Below are 22625 nucleotides of genomic sequence, written 5' to 3'. Positions count from 1 at the left end.
CATCCAAGAAAGCATATACCGCATAGAGAATGAGGTTCTTGTGGTCGATCCACTCGTCATTGAATACCGGAGAGTTAACTATGCCACGAGGGGGCAAGAGGCACGTTCTCCAGTCCGGCGAATTCTTGCAGGCGAGTGGGAAGGCCAGGGGGTGGTGGGAAGGTACATTCTTCTCCTCCAGTCAGCCATTGCATATCTCCTCGGTCAGACTTCTGACACGCTTGACTCTGCACAGCACGGACAAGCCCACCCCGCCAGCTCCAGTCGGGAACATTTCCATGACCGAGGGTTTCATCGCGGCGACCTCGCGAAGTGGACGTCCGCCCGGGCGAGAACAGCTGGGGGCCAATGGACCCCGATGCGTTGGCTGATGAGAGTTTCATTCGAGGAGGGGGTGCATCTGGCGCCATCGGACGACCCAGCCGGCATGACTATCGTACGGTAAGGGCGTGGGGAGCGCGAGGCGTGTCGCGGCGAAGTATTGGGTACGCGGTGGATGCATACTGGAGCCGTGGGAGAGCGGCGTACCCGGTACCCGCCACGAGAATGGCCTCGACGCGTCGCAGGGATACGCGATGTGATGGGTCTTGCAGCAATAATCTTCGGGGTTCACGATCGGACCTGATGAAGACAATAGATAGAAGAATAGAAGAAAATGCCGTTTCGGTTGGAATTGGGAGATGCAATCATAGAGCAGTTGGGTATGGGGCGTCGTCCATCGCTCATAGATCGAGTGAGTGGATCGGAGATACCACATTCATCCATACCATACTTACCATATCGCATGCCCGCCACCCGCCCAGACGGCGACCCAATCGATCTCGTTACAAGGCGCCTTGCGTGCCAACGCGATCACGACGCGCCGACTCCGCTGCGGCCTTCATATAGTGCGCTGCTCGTCCTCGTTCTCTGCTCCTTGCCTCGAGTGGACTGCTCACTACTGTCTCCGTCCTATATCTATACTCCATCACCATCATCAACCCATCAGCCATCTTTCTCTCTTTTGCTACCCGGTGCTCCCCGTAGTGGACTCGTCCACCCATCCTCTCTTTACTTTCTTTCCTCTTGGGCCCCTAAATCCCGCCCGGCCAATCATTGCTCCATTCCTCCTGTTCGTCCGTAGCCTCGATCTCCCCCACTCCACTAGTTCAAAACAAACCATTCCTTCCTTTCTTCATTACCATGGCGGCTCTCACCATGACGCCTCCCACCCGTCAGCCCTTGGCCAGCCTGGACACTCCGAGGATGCGCACTCTGATGCGGTCCAAGCTGAACCGTCAGAACGGGCAAAATGGTATGTTGCTTGATTCCCCGTGGTCTGTTTGAATCCAACCCTCATGATCATCACAGGCATCGCCCTCACAACAAAAACCCCAATCTTCATCGACGACGACTCCGAGAACATTGATCCAACCACCCAATCCCTCTCCAGCAAACGCAAGCGTGCTTTCGAAGACGACGATGAGGACAGCCTCAAGACGGCCGTCAAGCCCTGCAAGACCTCGCGGATGGCTCTGAAGGTCACCGGTCCCTCCACTCCCCTGAAAATCACGCCCGCCACTCCCAAATCCGCTCCCATCCTCAAACCAGCCGGTCGTTCGCCCCCGACCAAGGCTAGGACGTTCACCGGTCGCCGGTCGACTATCGCCAAGGCGCGTCCGGACTCGAGCAAGCTGGGTGTCGGTCGTCCGTTCTCGCTTGCCACGGCCCTGGGACAGGGCAAGACTTCTTCTAAGCCTCAATCTCAGCCCAAGGGCCCTGCTTCCTGGTTCTTTGATATCCACGTCGACTCCGAGCAGGAAGAGATGACCAATCTCATGCAGCACTCGACTGGTGTGCTGGATATCAGCGACGATGAGGGCAAGGCTGCTGTGGTCGACGGCCGCGGGAAGGAGAATGTTCCCCCCGTCGAGCTAGGACTGGAACCCCCTCGCACCCGTGCCTCGGTCTCTGCGGCTCATAAGGCCGCTGTCTCCTCCAAGATGGACGAGGACCGCGCCCCGCTAGGCGAGCTCAACGCCGTAGACTACTACGCCAAGGACTGCAATGCGTTCTCGTATGCTGTTGTCTACGACGACGCGGAAGAGAATGTCGCCGACTTGAAGAAGGCTTCTGCTTTCCCCTTGGCTTCTGCTGCTGCGCCGGCCTCGTTGAGTCAGGGCGCGTCCCTTCCTCAACCCATCACTGCCTCGATCGCTTCCTTGCTCGAAGCTGCTGTCCCTCCCAAACCAGAAATTTATGACTCCAAGACTGCTGGCGTGTCCGAGGCCCCTGTTGGGGTCTGCGAGAGCTCCAGCGCTGCTGGTGAGGCTGTGCAGGGATCACAAGAGAAGCAGGATCCTGCTGTCTGATCCCCCAGCCGTAAAATAAAATGCATGCTCTCTGGCGTCTTCAGTTTTGGTTTTGAATTTGGCTCTTACATCTATCTGGGTAATTCGTTGTGAATGGTTCGTTGCGGTGTTGGTTTCCATACTGTCTGCTTTTGCGAATACCCTGCGTTTATCTTTCTTTCAAATGGTTCCTTGGACGACTTTTCCTTCCTTGACATCTTATTTCCTTATTCACGCTGCTTCTAATGCTTTCGCGTTGCGAGATTGTCGTGTCTGTTGATGTCTGTTCAGTATTGTTTATGATATACATGGCGCGCACTTGGTTTATGAGGATTCGAGCTCAATGATTAGATGACAATTCTGCACTGCCACTCTATTCCCGTAACCACGCAGTAAGAAAAGCTAGTAAAATGTCTCTGGGTATACATCAAGTTATGTTCTCACTCCGCACCACTATCCTCATCATCGTCCATTCTCCCATCCGCATCTTCGTCCATGGCATCCCTATTCGCCACAGCAGCAGCAACCTGCGCCTCGAGCATTTCCGCACGCTCAATCTCTTCCTCCTCACCCTCACTCTCACTCTGTACAATCTCCTCCTCGCCAACCTCATCCTCATCCTTCTTCCTAGACCGAGTTCCACGCCCTGTTGCGATAGCCTTCCCTGCCCTTTCTCAAGAGAAACAGTAGTCGGCATAGCCATACTCCTCCACGCAGGCGCGCTCTTCAGCGCAGACCGAATTTCTGTAGCAAGCATCATCTCGCGACTCGGCACGTCCGAATCGAGCGTGAAGTGCACCATATCGGCCTCGGAGCGCGCATGGTCCGGGAAGGCAAGTACGCGGCGGAAATCCGCGTCGACGGGTTTCTGGCCGTCAATCAAAGCCTGGATCTTCGCGCGCATGATGGTCTTCACTTTGGCGATGGTGCCGTTGCCGAACCAGCCGTCGCCGATTGTCTCGCACGTCGACCGCAAGAACGTGTCCGAGGGAGTGGGCGGGTAGAGCACTGCGGCGAGCTGCGGATCCTGGATATCGCGGGCCATCCAGATGCGGCCGTCGCGTGGGAGAGGTGGCTCGCCTGTGAAGATGTGGGTGCCTGAGAGCGCGGCGTTGACGCCCGCTTCTGTGCGTGGGAGGGTATGCCGTCGACCGCCGCCGCCATCGCGGGCGCCGTCGGAGTCGCGCGGCAGGATGCGAAACATAAACGTTTGGTAGTCTCTATATTGTGGGGAGGAGCGGGGATCGACACCGAATTTGATGATGGCGTCGCGCCAGGGCCCGGAGCGGAAGATGTAGCCCACATAGGGGATTGCATGTCTGAGGGTGGTGCGTTGCTCGTCGGTTGTGAGGAAGTTGCGTAGCGCGCGCCGGGTCCAGGCGGGTCGCTGGTTGAAGAGTTCTCTGAGGGCGTCGATTGTGTTGCGCAAGGTGCTGTCGAGGGTGTTCAGGGGAGGACAGCCCTCGTGCGGCGTCGTTGGGACCGCTTCCGCGTCATAGGAGACGAGATGGGTCGCGATCTTGGCGGGTTGTTGTGTGTTCACTGTCGTCAGCTCGCCGGATTGGCCGACGGATATTTTGACGGTAGGGTTTTGACGGTAACTGTGGTGGGAGTTAGTACTGTACTGTGTTGAAACATAGGGAAAGACATACATGTACGGAAAGGGAACATCTCCGCTGCTGAAGGAGGGTGGTGGGATGATATCCACGTCCCGAAGGGCTCCTTTGCCCATGTCGATGTCGAATTGCTTCAGTTTGTCCACTGGAAGGTGTTTAGCTTTAATTCAATTGGCTGACCAGAATTCTTACAATCATATGGTAGAATCTGCTCTCGAAACCGGTTCGTGAAGGAGCTTGCGGTTGTCGAGTACACGAAATCCGGCATTCCTGAGATGGTCAGAACTGGTCACGATGTGAACAACGAAGACATACCTCGAAACACATGGGTTCGTTCAATACGGCCTACTGGCTGCACGTCGTAGCTCGAGACATTATCGCGAAGAGAGCGAAGTAAATCTCTTGCACTGCGCCGCCTGGGCAGCTCATTTTCGTCGGCAGCACCATTCGGCTCGGCGTCTGCAAATGGCTCATCAGAGCCCTTCTTGCGCTTCCGGCCCGTCCGTTTGGGAACAGTGACTTTCAGCAAGATGTTGTTCGACGCAGAACTCGTCGACTGGATTGGCCGTGCCATGGCATCCTCGGGCCGCAGGACCAGGCTGGCTGGTGTATCTGCTTTGGTCGGATTGAGGATCTGGAAAGAAGGGTCAGCACTGATTTCTCAAAAATATGGAGATTCACGTACCTTTCTGATTCCTGCATTTCCCTTCAGGGTATCAATGGCTTTGTCTAGGTTGCGGATCACGGCTGGATGCTCGAGACTGACGAGACGTCGCGCCGGGACCGCGTAGAAGGGGGCCGTCTGGGACTCGCGATGCGGGTCCATGATGACGGGAATTCTCTGTGATGAATGTGGCCGTTTGCATCAAACGTGTCGAGTCCCTGAAATACTAGTACTTTTGGCTCTCTCTCGCGCGTATGGCAAGGGATCAGAGAAACAGACCAGATGGAAGGAAGGAATGTCGCGCTCCAAATGCAGCTTTCAATTACTGGCGGTGCAGCCCCGATCTGTAGTGGTCAGTCGAGCATACGGCGACCTGAAGTCCATTGAAGATCAAGAGCTCAACTGCGCGAGTCTATCTACTGCGAGTTCCACGGGCGAGGAGCGGCGGCCTGAGGCAGAACGGATGACTGATCCATGCCTCAGGCCACAATGTTGAGAATCAGATTCAATCTTTTTCATGAGGCTGACGGAATGTGACTATATATTAATTATTAAACGTTGGTCTGTTCACATATCTGCTCCAACCGCTGTCAGTCCAATCTTGAATGTTAAGCAATTCCGTGGCTTATTGGCAGAGAGATATATATATATACTTCCTTCACCGCTACTATGAGAATGTCCACCACCACACCTCTCAAATAATGAGAAGTCAAAAACCAATCATGCCTCCCATCACGCCGTAACCCATGCAAGCTACCCGCAAAATCCTTTCCACCGAGATTGGGTCGAGTAAGCCACCCAGCATCCATGCATCGTAGTGGAGTAGAGAGCACAGACACCGAAGGGTACCATCTCGAACCTGTTCCGCAAGTGATCTCCACCTTGAATATCAATGTGGCCAGGACCAGTGAAGTCCGTACTAAGCCGTCGCCTGTCTTGTAACTATGCAGTTCATGAGACTCAGTACCAAGTCAGGTGACCATCGCAGGGGATGCTTACATAACCACAGTTGAAACAAGCGGGAAAAAGCATACCAAATATACGAAACCAGACGAAGTAGGCGAGGATAAAAGCTAGAGACAGTAGAAGAGTCGAAGATGGTATGAACACTAGTACCTAGGCATCCGCGTAGGGCCCAGTCGAGGGTGTGATATAGGTCGGGTGCGTCCCACTCATCGCCATCACAGCCAGGAGAGGCAAGCCCGCCTTTCCCTTCACTCACTCACCTAACTCACTCTCCCTCTACCTTCACTCCTTCCCCCTCCCCCTCAACCACCACCACTCCTCAACATCCTCATTTAGTTCGCCCTCCTTCTGAACGTTCTTCTGTTCATCGGGTCTCGTTTGCCCAGCTTCCCCCCCTGGGCACCTTCTTAGGCCCTGATCCCCTGGTCTGCGTGTCAGAACCCCCCGCTCCCAGCCTGCCCACACACTCCACGACAACCGCCGAACCAAGCTCCGTTGTCTATCGACTTTGATTTTGTCCCGGCAGTACTCGTCGCTCTCGGCACGTCAATTGTCACACAGGGAACTACAGAGGTAGGTTTCGTGACCAGCACTCCCCCGCGCCTTGTTGTTGTCTTCCCGCATCGGAAACGTCTGGCCCCGTGCGCTTGCTGCCAGCACGCCCCGGTGAGACGGCCCGACACCAGTGCAATTGAACCGTGCAATGTGTCCGCTCTCTGGCTGAGTGATCGACGAGCGAGGAATCAACTTCATTTCTCCCCCGGTCATTTTTTGGTATTGTGTGATTCTCAAGGCTCACGGGACTACTTTACTAGGCCGATACAAACTACTCCCTCCCCTCGCGGCTCTCCTGAGTGGCCTTCCCCCTTCACCCTCGCCCTAATTAGCTCCGGCTAGAGCGCGCTGTGGTTGCACTGGCACCGAAAACCCTAGCCGAGTACATGTGGCTGTCTACGTCGCCGTCACAATGAAGGGATTCCGACAGAGAGTGGTGAGTTGTCCACCTGTTCCGCGCACATCTGCCCACACTCCCCTTCCCCGCCACCATCAGTCCTCCTTGCTCGACTGTCCCTCAGACTGACACCTCTCTCTACAGCATGAACAGTTGTCGCGGGCAAAAGATGCCAACAAGTCCTCGAAAAAGAAAGACTCCAATTCCTCATCCCAGGCGTCCCTCGGCATCCACCATGCGCAACAGTCTTCATCTCCGAACCAAGGCACTCCGACCTCGTCTACTACCTCCTTGAATGATGCGCGAGGCAAGTCGCCGGACGATGCTTCTCCCGCAGGAACACCTGCCAATGCAGCCCATCCCGGAACGCCGGTTCAACATTATATCCCCCAGGGGGCCGGTGCGGCCGTTCAGCCTGTGAACAATGGCCCGGGAACTCCGACCAGACAGGGCCAGACGATGGCTCCCAGCGTGATTATCAGCCCAAGTTCCACGGTAAGCTATCTCTTGCCTGTACCCTGGCTTCGATTACTAGTAGCTGATTTTTGACTGACTGTTCCTAGCATGTCCCCCCTCCTGGTGCTGCCGAGACGATGCCCGGAGACCTGGCGCCTCCTAGAAAATCGCACGTTTTCGACCGTCTTCAGACCACTCCTAAAGATCTGTCCGAGGGGATTCGCACCCCCAAGCGCCAGCACTCCTCGCGATTTGACATTTCCGATCAGCGCCAGAGAGAATTGGAGAAGCTGCCGGGATTTCATGAAGTGCCTCCCAACCGACGCCAAGATCTGTTCATGCAAAAAATCGACCAATGCAATATCATCTTCGATTTCAATGACCCGACGGCCGACATGAAGTCCAAAGAGATCAAGAGACTGGCGCTCCACGAGCTCTTGGATTACGTTGCCAATAATCGGTCGGTCATCACAGAGCCCATGTACCCCCGCGTGGTGGAAATGTTCGCCAAGAACCTATTTCGACCCATTCCTCCTCCTATGACACCCCAAGGCGAAGCCTTTGATCCAGAGGAGGATGAGCCCGTACTGGAAGTGGCCTGGCCCCATATCCAGGTCGTCTATGAGTTCTTCCTGAGGTTTATTGAGAGCCAGGACTTCAACACGAACATCGCCAAAGCATATATCGACCATCAATTTGTCCTTCAGGTATGCTGACTGCTCCTAAGATGACAGATGAACGCTAAGATCCTCTTTAGTTGCTCGACCTGTTTGACTCGGAAGACCCACGGGAGCGTGACTTTCTCAAGACGACATTGCATCGTATCTACGGCAAATTTTTGAACCTGCGGTCATATATTCGTCGATCTATCAACAACGTCTTCTTCCAGTTCATGTATGAAACCGAGCGACACAACGGCATTGCCGAGCTGTTGGAGATCCTGGGATCTATCATCAACGGATTCGCGCTGCCGCTCAAGGAGGAACACAAGCTCTTCCTGACCCGCGTCCTGCTTCCCATGCACAAGGTGAAGAGCCTGAGCATGTACCACCCACAACTGGCCTATTGCATTGTTCAATTCTTGGAAAAGGACTCCACTTTGACGGAAGATGTATGCTCTTTGAAGCCTCTTTTTGTGTGATTTATGCTTACAGCTCTATGCAGGTTGTTCTTGGTCTGCTGCGCTTCTGGCCCAAGACGAACAGCACTAAGGAGGTCATGTACCTGAATGAGGTGGAGGACATCTTTGAGGTGATGGACCCGGCCGAGTTCGCCAAAGTGCAGGAGCCTCTTTTCAATCAGTTGGCCAAGTCCGTTGCCAGCCCACACTTCCAGGTTGCCGAACGCGCGCTTTACTTCTGGAACAACGAATACTTCTGCAACCTGGTCAGCGACAATGTGGAGACCATTCTTCCGATCATGTTTGCACCACTCTATGAAAACTCCAAGGGACACTGGAATCGGTTAGTGGATCTCTTGTTGCCTGTGTCTTCTTCCGATCACTGACCTTCTGCCCTCGCGCTCTAGGACGATTCACAGCATGGTGTACAATGCCATGAAAATGTTCATGGAAATCAACCCCCAGCTCTTTGACGAATGCTCTCATGAGTACACCGAGCACCAGAACAATGCCGACCAACGTGAAAAGACTCGCTTGAGTCGCTGGGACAAGATCGAGGAACAAGCCAAGGACCGGAAGAATGGCGTCCCACCTCCACCAGCTCCCGTCGTTGATGTGCCCGAGGCTATCGACGAGGTGGAGGCTATGACCCACGAAAGCCAAAAACGATTGAATACCCTGAAATTGCAGGAGGATTCCGATACAACGAAGGAGCGACCGTCCCGAGAGGGTACTCCTAACTCGGTGAGTTTTGATGATCTCTGTTAATAATGGTTTCGAGAATTTGTGTATCCCCTTGCGGCTTGTCCCCCCTCTGTCGGGCTTCACTGCCCCTGTATTTTGTCTTTTTGCTAAGAAACCATGACCCTTCCTCAGCAAGCGTGATTTTCTAACGTGGGAACGTCCGTTTGCTCCAGACACGACGCCGTGGCTCCATTCGTGGCACACGGAGACGACGGAGCGGAAGCGGCAGCGAGATTCGCCCTCGACGACGATCGGTCGGTAGCGGGACCAGTGCCACCAATGTACAGATCTTGCATCGCAGCAACTCGACCAAGTAATCGCCTCGGAGGCTATTGATGGATATGTGACTTGCGTTGATTTTCTCCTGCGACGATGGCATAGCGACTATGGGCTACAACGATGGTTTTTTCTTCTTTTCTTTTCTTTGTGTCTTGACTTTCCTGCGGTATCTATGCACCGTGATGCCCCCCTTCCCCTGTGCCTGTTTGATGTTTCTCATTTTCCTTTTGTGTACATGGCCTTTTTTTGATCTTCTCTTTCCGTGGTCGGCTCCATTGAGCGTGTGATCCCCGAGCGGCCCTCTTGAGTTGGATTGAGTCTTAGAACCGTGTTCGGGTCTGGAAAACAGGGTGCGAATGGCGTTATTTTCATCCGCTGACTTTTTGACTGTCGGTGGGCTTCTTCGTGTTGAGAGTTGACTACTTTTTTTTCGTTGTGTTTTCTCTTCTATTAGACCTGTACTCCGATATGATGACGCCTTGGATCAGCCTGCGTGCGTAGACTTTAGCGGTGCCGTTGTAAGAGGCCATTCCTCATGGACTGGGAACATCTCTCATCGCTCGGTCTGTACCTCAAAGGAGTAGTCCTTCGGCCGGAACAACTACCGCTCCACCGCGCTAACCCAATCGGGCCTAGCAGAGGAACTGACTAAGCATTTTCGACGGACCCCAGGCCCTCTGCTCCAGAGGGCTCTTCTCGCTCCGGCTGCTAGGCGTGAGTCGCGCGCATTTCAATCCTCTCTTCCCTCCCCCACGGGGTATTCACGTCCTCTCCTTTTTGCCCGTCCATCGCCTTCTTTCAATGGACCCGACTCTTCCTTTTGAATGATTTGACGATACCCCCCAAAGTCCTCCTCCGCGTGCTTTCCTCGCTGTCCTGACGAACGATCTTTGACCAATTTGTCGAACGAGCTGCGGCCAGCTTCCACCACCTCTACAATCCCGCATGTGAATCACCCAAAGGACTGCGCGGGCTTTACACTTCTTAGCCGGCCACTGGGCCTGGCCGTAATTGCAGTCTTTTTTTCCTAGTCACCGGCCCTGTCGAGGGCGTTCCTCGCGATCATGGAGCGAAATATCGACATCTACGCCAGCAAGCTGGGGGATGAAAAGCTGGGTATGTTGGCAGCATCTGCACCCGATGAAAGATATTATTGATCGCGAAATTGACCATCTTTCTCTCTCCACTGCAGAAGTCAAAGTGAGAGCCAATGTCGCAACCGAGCTACGAGATAGCATTGAACCACTATGCTCCGGTGCCAACTACCCCGTCTTTCTGGCAAAACTGTGGCCGGTGTTCAAGGCCATTTTGAAGGGGGATCCGGTCTTCTTGAGCTTGTCTTATGAACAGGTATGCATCATGACTGATTTTGTCGACGGCTGGTGCGCCGTCGATTCATGTGCAGGTCGGTGTAACTAACTATTATGCCCTCTCCCAGAAACTACGAAACTGTATCCTCGAGACCCTCCACCGGCTACCAATGGCTTCTCCAGACGTTGAACCCTACGCCGCCGACATGGTCGACCTGCTGATGGATCTCGTCCGGATCGAAAACGAAGATAATGCCGTCCTGTGTATGAAGACAATCATGGATTTGGAGCGCAACCAGGCCAAAGCGACAGCACAGCGGGTACAACCGTTCCTAGAGCTTATCCAGGAGATGTTCCAGACCATGGAGCAGGTGGTTCGGGATACCTTCGATAGCCCCAACCAAGCCACACCCTCTGGCATGCCTTCCACGCCGAACACCACCGCCCAGAACTTTCAGTCGCCTCGGCCAAACTCACCTGCAGCATCTGTGGTAGACCTGGGAAATCCCGACCAGCAGCAGCTAAGCAATGTCATCCTCAAGGGCATGCAGTCGTTCAAGGTCCTCGCCGAGTGCCCCATCATCGTCGTCTCGATCTTCCAAACTCACCGCGCATCCGTATCGGCCAATGTCAAGCTCTTTGTGCCACTCATCAAGACTATCTTGCTGCTGCAAGCGAAGCCGCAGGAGAAGGCGCATGCGGATGCTGCCGCGCAGGGCACGATCTTCACCGGCGTGTGTAAGGAAATCAAAAACAGGGCCGCATTTGGGGAATTCATCACCGCCCAAGTGAAGACGATGAGCTTCTTGGCGTATCTTCTACGTCTGTATGCTCATCAACTCCAAGATTTCCTCCCGACGCTTCCATCGGTGGTGGTGCGGCTTCTTCAGGATTGTCCGCGTGAGAAGTCCGGAGCAAGGAAGGAGCTGTTGGTTGCCATTCGCCACATCATCAACTTCAACTACCGCAAGATCTTCCTCGAAAAGATCGACGAGCTTCTGGATGAACGGACTCTCATCGGTGATGGCCTCACTGTCTACGAGACCATGCGGCCGCTGGCTTACAGCATGCTCGCTGATCTCATCCATCATGTGCGCGACCACCTCACTCGCGACCAGATCCGGCGAACGGTTGAGGTGTATACCAAGAACCTGCACGATGACTTCCCGGGCACGAGCTTCCAGACAATGAGCGCGAAGTTGCTTCTGAATATGGCAGAGAAGATTTCAAAACTCGAGGACAAGCAGGAAGCTCGTTATTTCTTGATCATGATCCTGGATGCAATCGGTGACAAGTTTGCTTCCATGAACCACCAGTTCACCAACGCGGTCAAGGTATCCAAGCACTACAAGGCCTATAAGAAAGACACCGAGCCTCATGCGGAGAACTACCTTGCCGAGAAGGATCAGCCACCGGACTGGGACGAGATCGATATTTTCTCGGCGTCTCCTATCAAGACTTCCAGCCCTCGTGATCGAGGTGGAGACCCTGTTTCGGACAACATCTTCCTCTTCAAGAACCTGATCAACGGGTTGAAAAACATCTTCCATCAGTTGAAGAATTGCAACCCGGATGACATTCAGATCGATCCGAACAGTGTCCCGATCAATTGGTCAGAAGTTTCCTATGGGTACAATGCCGAGGAAGTCCGAGTGATCAAGAAGCTTTTCCACGAAGGTGCTCGTGTGTTCCGCTACTATGGCGTTGACCAATCTCCCCCGGAAGTCAATTACTCCTCCCCATTCGATTTCCTTGCCAGTCAATACACTGCGCCCATGTCGCGCGAGGAGAAGGAGCTTCTGGAAAGCTTCGGCACCGTCTTCCATTGCATCGACACGGCGACATTCCATGAGGTTTTTCACTCTGAAATACCTTATTTGCATGAACTTATGTTTGAGCATGGTGCTCTGCTTCACCTCCCGCAGTTCTTCCTGGCCAGTGAGGCGACTTCACCGGCATTCTCGGGAATGGTACTGCAATACCTTATGGAACGCATCCACGAAGTTGGGACGTCTGACATGACAAAAGCCAAAATCCTGTTGAGGATGTTCAAGCTCTCTTTCATGGCTGTGACGCTCTTCTCTGTCCAGAACGAGCAGGTGCTTCATCCCCATGTCACGAAGATCGTCACCAAGTGTATCGAATTGTCGGTCACCGCTGAGGAACCCATGAACTACTTCCTCCTCCTGCGATCACTCTTCCGGAGCATCGGTGGTGGACGGTTCGAGCTTCTCTACAAGGAAATCCTCCCGCTCCTGGAGATGCTCCTTGAGACCTTCAACAACCTGTTGCTTGCAGCTCGAAAGCCGCAAGAGCGTGACCTTTATGTCGAACTCACTCTTACTGTGCCAGCCCGACTGAGTCATCTTCTTCCTCATCTCAGTTACTTGATGCGCCCAATTGTTGTGGCTTTGCGCGCCGATTCGGACCTCGTTGGCCAGGGCTTACGTACTCTCGAGCTTTGTGTGGACAACCTTACTGCAGATTACCTTGATCCAATCATGGCTCCTATTATGGATGAGTTGATGACCGCTCTCTGGGACCACTTGCGCCCTCAACCATACAACCATTTCCATGCGCACACGACAATGCGGATCCTGGGCAAGCTCGGTGGCCGTAACAGGAAGTTCCTCAACCACCCACCTGAGTTGTCATTCGAGCAGTACTCCGACGACAACCCGAGCTTCGATATTCGGTTAATTGGCCCCAGCGAGAAGCGGCCTTTCCCGGTGGATATTGGAATTGACCTTGCGATTGCCAAACTCATGGAGGTTCCGAAGACGGCTTCTGCCAAGGATTCAGACGCCTATTACAAGCAGCAGGCTTACCGCATGCTCAGTTCTCATCTCAAACTCCAGATTGGGTATGAGAACCTCCCCGATGACTTGGCATCCTTGATTCGGTTGCATGCAAACGACCTGTTTGAAAACAAGGCCGGCCCTATGCCCGATATCCTCGACAAGTCCGAGCGATCAGCATCTATTCCGAAGAAACTTGCACAGGAAGCAATTGTGAAGAAGCTTATCAAAGCTTGTATCTTCGCCACTACGATTCCAGATCTCGAGCAAACAGCAACTGCTTTCGTAGCGGATGTTTGCAAGCATTTCACCGTCGTCGAGGTCGGTCGGGCTCTTGCTCAAGCTCGACACAGCCGCAAGCCCTTTGATGTGGCCAATGGAGAAGGCCCCGTGAACATTGATTCCCGAATCCTGGCGGAGGCCATTGTTGACTGCCTCTCCTCGGACAATATTCACGTTCGCGAAGCTGCCGAGAAGGTCATGCTGATCGTCAAGGATGCTGCCACTGTCATCTTTGGTGCTCCTGAGAAGGCTTCTAAACTCGTGTTCTTCCAGCACCTGGGCCGTGTCTTCTGCCACAGCTGCCACAGCGAGGAGTGGTTTACGAAAGCAGGTGGCAGCCTTGGTATCAATCTCCTTGCGACCAAGCTGGACCTTGGAGAGTCTTGGCTCTACGAACGGCATTTTGAATTTTCACGGGCTCTGATGTATGTCATCAAGGACACGCCTGCCGATCTCCCCGCTTCGACGCGCATCCAGTCGCAGGATACCATTAGCTTGATTCTGCAAAAGTGCGGCAAACTCATGCCCAAAGATGATTTGAAGAATGAGAAGAGTCGCCTTCTCACTCTCTGCGGCTTCTTCGTTTATGAGCTGGGACATATGAATAAACATGTCCGCGAAACCTCTCGCCGCTGCTTCATAACCCTGAAGGAGGAACTTGGCTGCGAAGTCCATGAGCTCATTTATCCTGTGAGAGATCGCCTCCTCCAGTCGATCTTCAACAAACCCTTGCGCGCTCTGCCTTTTCCATCGCAGATTGGCTTCATCGATGCTATTACCTACTGCCTGGGTCTTCATAACGACATCGTCACTTTTAATGAGCCGCTTAATCGACTGATGCTGGAGTCTCTCGCCCTGGCCGACGCTGATGACGAATCTCTTGCGTCCAAGCCGAACGAGTTCAAGAACGCTGAGATGATTGTTAACTTGCGGGTTGCCTGCCTTCGCCTCTTGTCTATGGCAATGAGCTTCCAAGAGTTTGCCAACACCCCTCAAAACACGAGTCGTGCGCGCATCATCTCCGTCTTCTTCAAATCGTTATACTCTCGGTCACCCGAAGTCATTGATGCTGCGAATGCTGGATTGAGAGATGTCCTGACGCAGACCAACAAGCTTCCCAAGGACTTGCTTCAAAATGGCCTGCGTCCTATCTTGATGAACCTGCAGGATCCCAAGCGTCTGAGTGTTGCGGGTCTGGACGGCCTTGCCCGACTCTTGACCTTGCTTACGAATTACTTCAAGGTTGAGATTGGTGCGCGTCTGCTTGATCATATGAAGGTCATTGCGGATGATACTGTGTTGCAGAAAGTCTCGTTCAGCCTTGTGGAACAGAACCCGGCCATGAAGATTGTCGCCGCCATTTTTAACATCTTCCATCTTCTCCCCTCAGCGGCCACTTCCTTTATGGAGCACATTGTCAACAAAGTTCTGGACCTTGAGACGAAGCTGCGAAGAACATCTCACAGCCCCTTCCGAAAGCCCCTTGTTAAGTATCTCAATCGCTATCCGAAAGAGAGTCTCGCATTCTTCTTTGCTCGCTTCAATGATGAGCGATTCGGGCGCTTCTTCGGACAACTTCTGGCTGATCCTGAGAGTGAAGCATTGCGCAATGCCGTGGTCGCCGACTCCGAAGGGTTTTCCAATGCCGCCTTCCCGCAGGAGTCGACCGAAGGCAAGAACACTGCTGCCATCAACGGTATCTACGTGGCACACTCCGTCTGTTCCTACAGCTCCACCAAGAATTGGCTGGTTTCACATGCGGATTTGAGGACCAAGCTTCTAACCTCCGGCCGAGAGTTGGAGCGCAAGCTTCGAAGTGACAGTCTGCCGACGGATGAGCGACTCAGGGTGGAGCAGGCTGAAGACCAATTGATGGACGTGTTCACGACCTACCTGACCGAAGCCACGCATGACCTGGACTTCTTGTTTGAGGTCATTGACGGATTGTCTGCGGATGAATTGAAGCGTACGCTGGCGCTTCCTAAGTTCATCTACCGCCACATCATCACGAACGAGTCGATTGACTACCGCCGTTCCGTCATCATGCGCTGTCTCGATCTCTATGGTCAACGCGCCTGCTCTCAGAGGACCAAGACGTACGCGTTCCGCAATCTCGTCAATCCCATTTTTGCCATGGACGTGCAAACTACGTGGAACAGCTCGCCAAACACCCCGAAGCTTATGGACAGGAGCATGACCGAGTCCATCCAAAGCCGCCTGTGGAAGCCCCAGCTAGCCGACATCAGCGAGGAGTCGAGCCAAGCTGGAGTAGACCATTCGCGCATGGAACTGCTTCAGCTTTCTGCCTTGTTGATCAAGTACCATTCTCAAACGGTGCAGGACTCCCGCAAAGACATCATCAAGTTTGCTTGGAATTACATTCGCCTCGAGGATATTATCAACAAATACGGTGCATATGTCCTGATCAGCTACTTCATTGCTCACTACGAGACACCGTTCAAGATCGTGATCCAGGTCTATGTCGCCTTGCTGAGGGCTCACCAGAACGAAGGTAGAGCCCTCGTCACTCAGGCTCTCGATGTATTGGCTCCTGTGCTTCCAACAAGGACAAGCGGAAACCAAGGGGCAGAGGCGCGGTACCCGTTGTGGGCGAAGTGGCCCCGTCGTATCCTAGCCGAAGAAACCGCGAATCTGCAGCAGGTGATGAGCATCTTCCAATTCTTAGTACGACAGCCGGATCTCTTCTACGAGTCAAGAGAGCATTTTGTCCCTCTCATTGTGCCATCTCTGATCAAGATCGCGGGCCCACCGAACACGTCTAACGACAGCAAAAAGCTCGCACTCAATCTGATTGGTTTGATCTGGCACTGGGAAGAAAAGCGAGTCAAAGGCGGCGCTGATTCCAGCCGCTCGAGCGTGCCCCCGGGGCCTATGGAATCGCCAAATGCGAAGAAGCGCAAGCTTGAGGATGTTCAGGGAGCATCGGCATCTCCAGCATCCTCTACTTTCGCTCCTCCGAGCGGTCGTTCAGAATACACCGTTCCTCCTGATCTCCGGGCGGCTTTGACGAAGTATCTCATCACCTTCATCACTACCATTCCAGAACGCTTCTTGGTCCCGGCTTCAAAAATTCGTGAATTGCCCTCCTCCAAACAGCAGCCACTCGTTCATACTGGCGAAATGATCATCAAAGCTACCAACCTGCTGCGAAGCCTGCTCTCACCGGAATATTGGGGCGACCTCGATATTGACCTTTATCAGAAGGTGACGGAGCCTATCCTCTCAGGAGAAAAGGCAGATAAACCAGACGAGAAACATATCACTGCCATGGTGAACACTTTGCAGGTCTTGCGGGTGCTGCTGGCCGGCAAACCGAATGAATGGATCACGGCTCGTCTCCAAACCGTTCAGAAGCTTTTTGAGAAGCCTTTGAAATCGGATAATCCGGAGATCCAAGACTGCTTGCACGGATTGGAGGATGAGATGGAGATTCCAATCAAATTGCCGCCTCCCGTGCGCCGTGTTCTTGACGCTATCCCAGATGAACAACCTGACGACGAAGATGCCATGGACACCGAGGGTTCAGCTTCGGAATTTTCCACATATCTTTCTGCGATAGCCACGGAGACTCTATCTGCCAGCAACTACGTTTCAAGTCTAAATACCCTCTGGACGCTTTCCAAGAATAAGCCCTCTGAGATTGACGCACATATTCCGGCGGTGATGAAGGCTTTCTCCCAGAAGCTTGCCAAGGAACATGTTGCTGCCTCTACTACCACCCCCGCCGCCACCGCCGCCAACAACCAGAATGGCGGACAGCCCCAGCAAGGTGCAAAGCCTTCCGAAGGAGTTCCAGATCAGCAGGAGTTTGAGATCGGCGTGGACCTCATCTTCAAGACGATTGAACTAATCTCTGTGCGCATGTCTCATCTCGGTGATCAGCGGCGGCCCTTCCTCAGCGTGCTGGCACAGCTTGTGGAGCGGTCGCAGAACATCAAGTTGTGCAGCAAGGTTCTGGGCATGACGGAGTCTTGGATCTTCCACTCGACCGAATCGTGGCCGACATTGAAGGAGAAGACGGCGGTTCTACACAAGATGCTGCTATTTGAATCTCGGCCCGACCAGACGATGCTGAAGAAGTTCCTCGATCTTGTCATCCGAATTTACGAAGACTCGAAGATCACCCGCACCGAGCTGACTGTCCGGTTGGAGCATGCTTTCCTGATTGGCACAAGAGCGCAAGATGTTGAGATGCGGAGCCGCTTCATGCGGATCTTTGATCGAAGTTTGACTCGGCTGGCTAGCTCGCGCTTGAGCTATGTGCTCACTTGCCAGAACTGGGATACTCTTGCTGACTCTTTCTGGCTTTCTCAGGCGTCCCAGTTGGTCCTTGGATGTGTCGATATGAACACCAGCGCTCGCTTGAATCCGGCTGACTTCACGTTGTATCCTATTTCATTCCTTTTTGGCAGCGGTGACAAGGATCCCAGGAAGTCGGATATCATGGTCGATGATCAGCTGGAGACCTTCGTTGCTGAGCGCAGACGGTTCATGTCTGACATTGGCGATGTCCGGGTTCGCGACTTGGTGGAGCCTTTGATTCAGCTGCAGCACACCGATTCCTCTGTTGCCTACAAATTATGGACTACCCTCTTCCCTCTCTTCTGGTCCACGTTGTCCAAGGAAGATCGGATCGACCTTGAGAAGGGCATGGTCAACTTGCTTACGCGGGAGTACCATCAGAGACAACTGGACAAGCGCCCTAATGTCGTGCAGGCTCTTCTTGAGGGTGCTGTGCGTGCCCGTCCACGGTTCAAGATCCCTCCTCATGTCATGAAATACCTCAGCCGTACCTATGACGCTTGGTACACTGCCGCGACATATCTGGAGGAGAGTGCCATCAACCCGATCATTGATACACCGACCGTCCGTGAGAGCAACCTGGATGCACTTGTCGAGGTCTATTCGGGCTTGCAGGAAGACGACTTCTTTTATGGAACTTGGCGACGTCGTTGCAAGTTTGTTGAGACCAATGCTGCACTTTCTTACGAACAACAGGGGATGTGGGATAAGTCTCAGCAGCTCTACGAGAATGCACAGATCAAGGCGCGCTCTGGTGCCATGCCATTCTCGCAGGGTGAATATTTCGTATGGGAAGATCACTGGTTAATCTGCGCTCAGAAGCTTCAGCAATGGGAGATCCTTAGTGATTTCGCCAAGCATGAGAACCTGAACGATCTTCTGCTGGAGGCAGCCTGGAGGAATATCGAAAACTGGCAGAGCGAAGGGAACCGCGAACAGCTCGAGTCTTTGATCAAGTCTGTCTCCGACGCCCCCACGCCGCGGCGCACCTTCTTCCAAGCCTTTATGGCTCTTCTCCAATACCACACGAAGAAGGAGGGTCTGCAGGATTTCAACACGGTCTGCGATGAGTCTATTCAGCTTTCAATCCGCAAATGGTTGCAGCTGCCGAAGCGCATCACGAACGCCCACATTCCTATTCTGCAACATTTCCAGCTATTGGTTGAGCTGCACGATGCCAGCCATATTTGCGGCAGCTTGTCTCAGACCAACGAGCGGAATCTGGATACCAAGTCTGCGGAGTTGAAACTGCTTCTTGGAACCTGGCGTGATCGGTTGCCCAACCTCTGGGACGACATCAACACCTGGCAAGATCTTGTCACTTGGCGTCAGCATATCTTCCAGCTTATCAACGGCACGTACCTCAGCCTGTTGCCCCCTCAGACAAACAACGTCGCCAGCAACTCTTATGCATACCGCGGATACCATGAGACTGCCTGGATCATCAACCGTTTCGCCCACGTCGCACGAAAGCACCAGATGCCGGAGGTCTGTATCAACCAGCTCAGCCGCATCTACACGCTGCCGAACATCGAGATCCAGGAGGCCTTCCTCAAGCTGCGCGAGCAGGCCAAGTGCCACTACCAGAACCCGAAGGAGCTCAACAGTGGACTCGATGTGATCAACAACACCAATCTCAATTACTTCGGGCCACAGCAAAAGGCTGAATTCTACACGTTGAAAGGCATGTTCCTTGCCAAACTCGACCATGTTAATGAGGCGAATGAAGCGTTTGGTGTCGCTCTCTACTACGATCTGCGACTTGCCAAGGCCTGGTCTGAATGGGGTCAGTACAGTGACCAACGTTTCAAGGCTGATCCAACGGACTATGAGTTGGCCAGCAATGCGGTCAGCTGTTATCTCGAAGCGGCTGGTCTCTACAAGAGTGCCAAGTCGCGGAAATTGCTCAGTCGTATTCTTTGGCTTCTCAGTCTGGATAACGACGAAGGCAAGATTGCAAGTGCGTTCGAGAACTTCAAGGGAGATACCCCGGTCTGGTACTGGATAACTTTCATCCCGCAACTTCTCACCAGTCTGTCCCACCGCGAGGCGCGCCTTTGCAAGGCTGTTCTCGTGAAGATCGCCAAGCTGTACCCGCAGGCGCTCTTCTTCCTGCTTCGTACGAACAGAGAGGATATGCTGAGCATCAAGAAGCAGCATGACCAGAAGATGAACCGAAACAGACAACAGCAGCAGCAACAACAGGGCTCTTCGCCAAGTACCAAGGCCCCTGCTGCCGATGGATCGCCCATCCAGAAAACACAGACAGCAACCAGCGCGTCTCCGGCCATTCAGAACGCGGGCTCTCCAGTAGTTGCGCAGACTCCCGCACAGCCGCCGCAGAGCCAGTCACCGGCACAGCGTCCAGCTCAAGTGCAGCAATCACCACGTCAGGGCCAGGGCCAAAGTCCCAGTCAACCCCAAGCTGGCCAGACTCCAAACCAACAGCAGCAGGGCAACCTGCAAGCGCCGGGGCCGAATGGAACCCCGCAGCAGAATCAACCCGCCGCGACGGCGGAGGGAGAGAAGGAACCGCTCAAGAAACCATGGGAGTACTCAGACGAGATCATGTCGGGACTCAAAACCGCCTTCCCCTTGCTCGCCTTGTCGATGGAGACGATGGTCGACCAGATCCACAAGAACTTCAAGTGCCCGCCCGACGAGGATGCTTACCGTCTCATTGTTGCTCTCCTGAACGATGGGTTGGCTTACGTGGGACGTATGCCTGGATCATATGCGCAGGACTTCAAGCTGCCATCTGCGACTGAAGCCAATATCACCCGATTCGCAGAGACCATTCTCCCTGCGCACATCCGCAAATCTTTCGAGGCAGACTTTGTGGTCAAGAAGCCGACCATGCACGAGTACATTCAGAAACTGCGTCGCTGGCGTGACAAATTTGAGGAGAAGCTCGACCGCCGGGCTCAGTCCGGATTCTTAGAGTCCTACTCGCCGCATTTGAGCGAGTTCCGTTTCCTCAAATTCGACGAAGTCGAGGTGCCAGGACAATACCTCTTGCACAAGGACAAGAACCAGGATTTCGTCCGCATCGACCGCTTCCTTCCGGACGTTGACTTGGTCCGGGGTATTGGTGTCTGCCATCGTCGCCTGAAGATCCGTGGACACGACGGAAGCGTTCATGCTTTCGCCGTCCAACACCCGGCGGCACGTCACTGTCGGCGTGAGGAACGGATTCTTCAATTGTTCCGCATCTTCAATGGATTGCTGGCGAAACGCAAGGAGAGCCGACGGCGGAATCTGTACTTCCACTTGCCGCTGATGGTGCCGCTTGCGCCACACATTCGCCTGGTCCGTGACGATTCGTCGTATATCTCCATGCAAGGCATTTACGAGGACTACTGCCGACGAGTTGGCATGAACAAAGATGAGCCGGTGCTGTTCACAATGGACCGGATGCGTTCTCTGGCAGAAACGAAGCAGAATGTATGTTCACTCCCAACTCCACTCTCTAGGACAGCAGCTAATTTCTCCCAGCGCACGCCCGATCAGCAACAGGTTCTCCGCACTGAGATCCTGACCGCAATCCAGGACAAATGGGTTCCCAGTACTGTGGTGTTGGAATATTTCCAGCAGGTCTACCCCAACTTCTCGGACTTCTGGCTCTTCCGGCGGCAGTTCGCCTACCAGTACGCAGCCGTTGCCTTCATGACCTACGTGATGCACATTGGCAACCGCTACCCGAACAAGATCCTGATCTCTCGCTCGACTGGCGACATCTGGGGTGCCGAGTTGATCCCAACCATCAACCCGGCCAAGGCGTTCTTCTACAACCCGGAGCAAGTTCCCTTCCGCTTCACGCCGAACATCCAGACACTCCTGGGCCCCATTGCCACCGAGGGCCTGTTCGCGTGTGCCATGATGGCGATCGCTCGCTGCCTGACGGAACCGCGCCACGAACTGGAGCAGCAGCTCAGCGTCTTCGTGCGTGACGAGATGATGTTCTGGGCAACAGCGCAGCACCGTGGTGTCCTCCCGGTGCCACAGCTGCGCGACCTGGTCTACAACAATAGCGAGATCATCGTCAACCGCGCCGTCAGCCTCGCCAGCCCGCCGGAGGGTAACCTGCCTGCCAACCAGACCACGATCGATTTGATCTCCAAGGCGGTCAACCCCCAGCACCTGGCGTCGTGCGATGCTTTGTGGATGCCTTATCTGTAATGATTGCTTCTGAGCCGTGTTTTCTTTCTGCATGGACGAGGGGTCGTATTTGAGCGGGTTAGTTAGTTCTTGGGCGCAGCTCTTCGGAGTGGATTTCTTTCTCGCATAGCGCTTCGGGGAGGAGCAGGAGTGCTTTTTGGATGGGATTCATATTGTATTTTTCTACTTTGTGTATTTGTTTGCTTGTACTACTGTTGAGGTTACGAATAGTCCTTAATGTCTTAACAATTTCTTGATGTTCATATCGGGCTTTGCAATGCGGACTGTGATTGGTTCGGGCACTCACTCTTATCCTACCGCCGACTGCCGTATCTCTCTCTGCCAACACAACCCCCCAGGAATAATGGCCCGACGATCCAAAGATACCGGGCTGTGCTCTCTAGCCTGTACCGAGTGCAGGAAGCAGCATCTCAAATGCGACGCTAAGAAGCCAGCATGCTCGCGTTGTGCGCAGAGTTCGTTGTCGTGCCAGTATCTACCTTCTCGTCGTGGCGGCCGTCGGAAGGCTCGTTGCCACGCAGATAAAACCACCGTCAGTATTCTGTTTTTCTAGTACCATCGGATTTCAACATGTTAAAACCAGACATCAGGCCACCTCTACTCCGA

General features: G+C 53.8%; 6 protein-coding genes across 6 annotated transcripts; 5 read left to right on the top strand and 1 right to left on the bottom strand.

The window, feature by feature from the left end:
* Positions 1 to 80: 80 nt before the first annotated feature.
* N7510_005008 (uncharacterized protein) lies at positions 81 to 625 on the top strand (the record flags this gene model as incomplete). The annotated part of the gene is made up of 2 exons (XM_056976934.1): positions 81 to 318; positions 447 to 625. 2 exons carry the CDS (start codon positions 81 to 83, stop codon positions 623 to 625), a joined length of 417 nt encoding a protein of 138 aa, XP_056836890.1.
* Positions 626 to 1182: 557 nt separating this feature from the next.
* Positions 1183 to 2351, top strand: N7510_005007 (uncharacterized protein; the record flags this gene model as incomplete). The annotated part of the gene is made up of 2 exons (XM_056976933.1): positions 1183 to 1294; positions 1351 to 2351. The coding sequence occupies 2 exons, from the start codon at positions 1183 to 1185 to the stop codon at positions 2349 to 2351; spliced, it is 1113 nt and encodes a 370-aa protein (XP_056836889.1).
* A 419-nt stretch (positions 2352 to 2770) lies between these two features.
* Positions 2771 to 4772, bottom strand: N7510_005006 (transcription factor TFIIIC subunit TFC1; the record flags this gene model as incomplete). The annotated part of the gene is made up of 6 exons (XM_056976932.1): positions 2771 to 2999; positions 3068 to 3931; positions 3983 to 4091; positions 4139 to 4216; positions 4262 to 4580; positions 4632 to 4772. The coding sequence occupies 6 exons, from the start codon at positions 4770 to 4772 to the stop codon at positions 2771 to 2773; spliced, it is 1740 nt and encodes a 579-aa protein (XP_056836888.1).
* Positions 4773 to 6543: 1771 nt separating this feature from the next.
* N7510_005005 (protein phosphatase 2A regulatory subunit RTS1) lies at positions 6544 to 8872 on the top strand (the record flags this gene model as incomplete). The annotated part of the gene is made up of 6 exons (XM_056976931.1): positions 6544 to 6567; positions 6673 to 7023; positions 7092 to 7691; positions 7742 to 8095; positions 8149 to 8447; positions 8512 to 8872. The coding sequence occupies 6 exons, from the start codon at positions 6544 to 6546 to the stop codon at positions 8870 to 8872; spliced, it is 1989 nt and encodes a 662-aa protein (XP_056836887.1).
* Positions 8873 to 8965: 93 nt separating this feature from the next.
* On the top strand, positions 8966 to 9184 carry N7510_005004 (uncharacterized protein; the record flags this gene model as incomplete). Its single annotated transcript, XM_056976930.1, has 2 exons — positions 8966 to 8985; positions 9022 to 9184. 2 exons carry the CDS (start codon positions 8966 to 8968, stop codon positions 9182 to 9184), a joined length of 183 nt encoding a protein of 60 aa, XP_056836886.1.
* A 1007-nt stretch (positions 9185 to 10191) lies between these two features.
* Positions 10192 to 22019, top strand: N7510_005003 (histone acetyltransferase TRA1; the record flags this gene model as incomplete). The annotated part of the gene is made up of 4 exons (XM_056976929.1): positions 10192 to 10243; positions 10320 to 10477; positions 10533 to 21284; positions 21336 to 22019. The coding sequence occupies 4 exons, from the start codon at positions 10192 to 10194 to the stop codon at positions 22017 to 22019; spliced, it is 11646 nt and encodes a 3881-aa protein (XP_056836885.1).
* Positions 22020 to 22625: the final 606 nt, after the last annotated feature.

This window comes from Penicillium lagena (genome assembly GCF_028827675.1).
Source record: "Penicillium lagena strain IBT 129212 chromosome Unknown utg000002l_segment0_segment0, whole genome shotgun sequence".
Classification (NCBI taxonomy): Eukaryota; Fungi; Ascomycota; class Eurotiomycetes; order Eurotiales; family Aspergillaceae; genus Penicillium; species Penicillium lagena.
The sequence above is the reverse complement of the archived record's forward strand: the minus strand, read 5'-3'. Positions and strand labels throughout refer to the sequence as shown.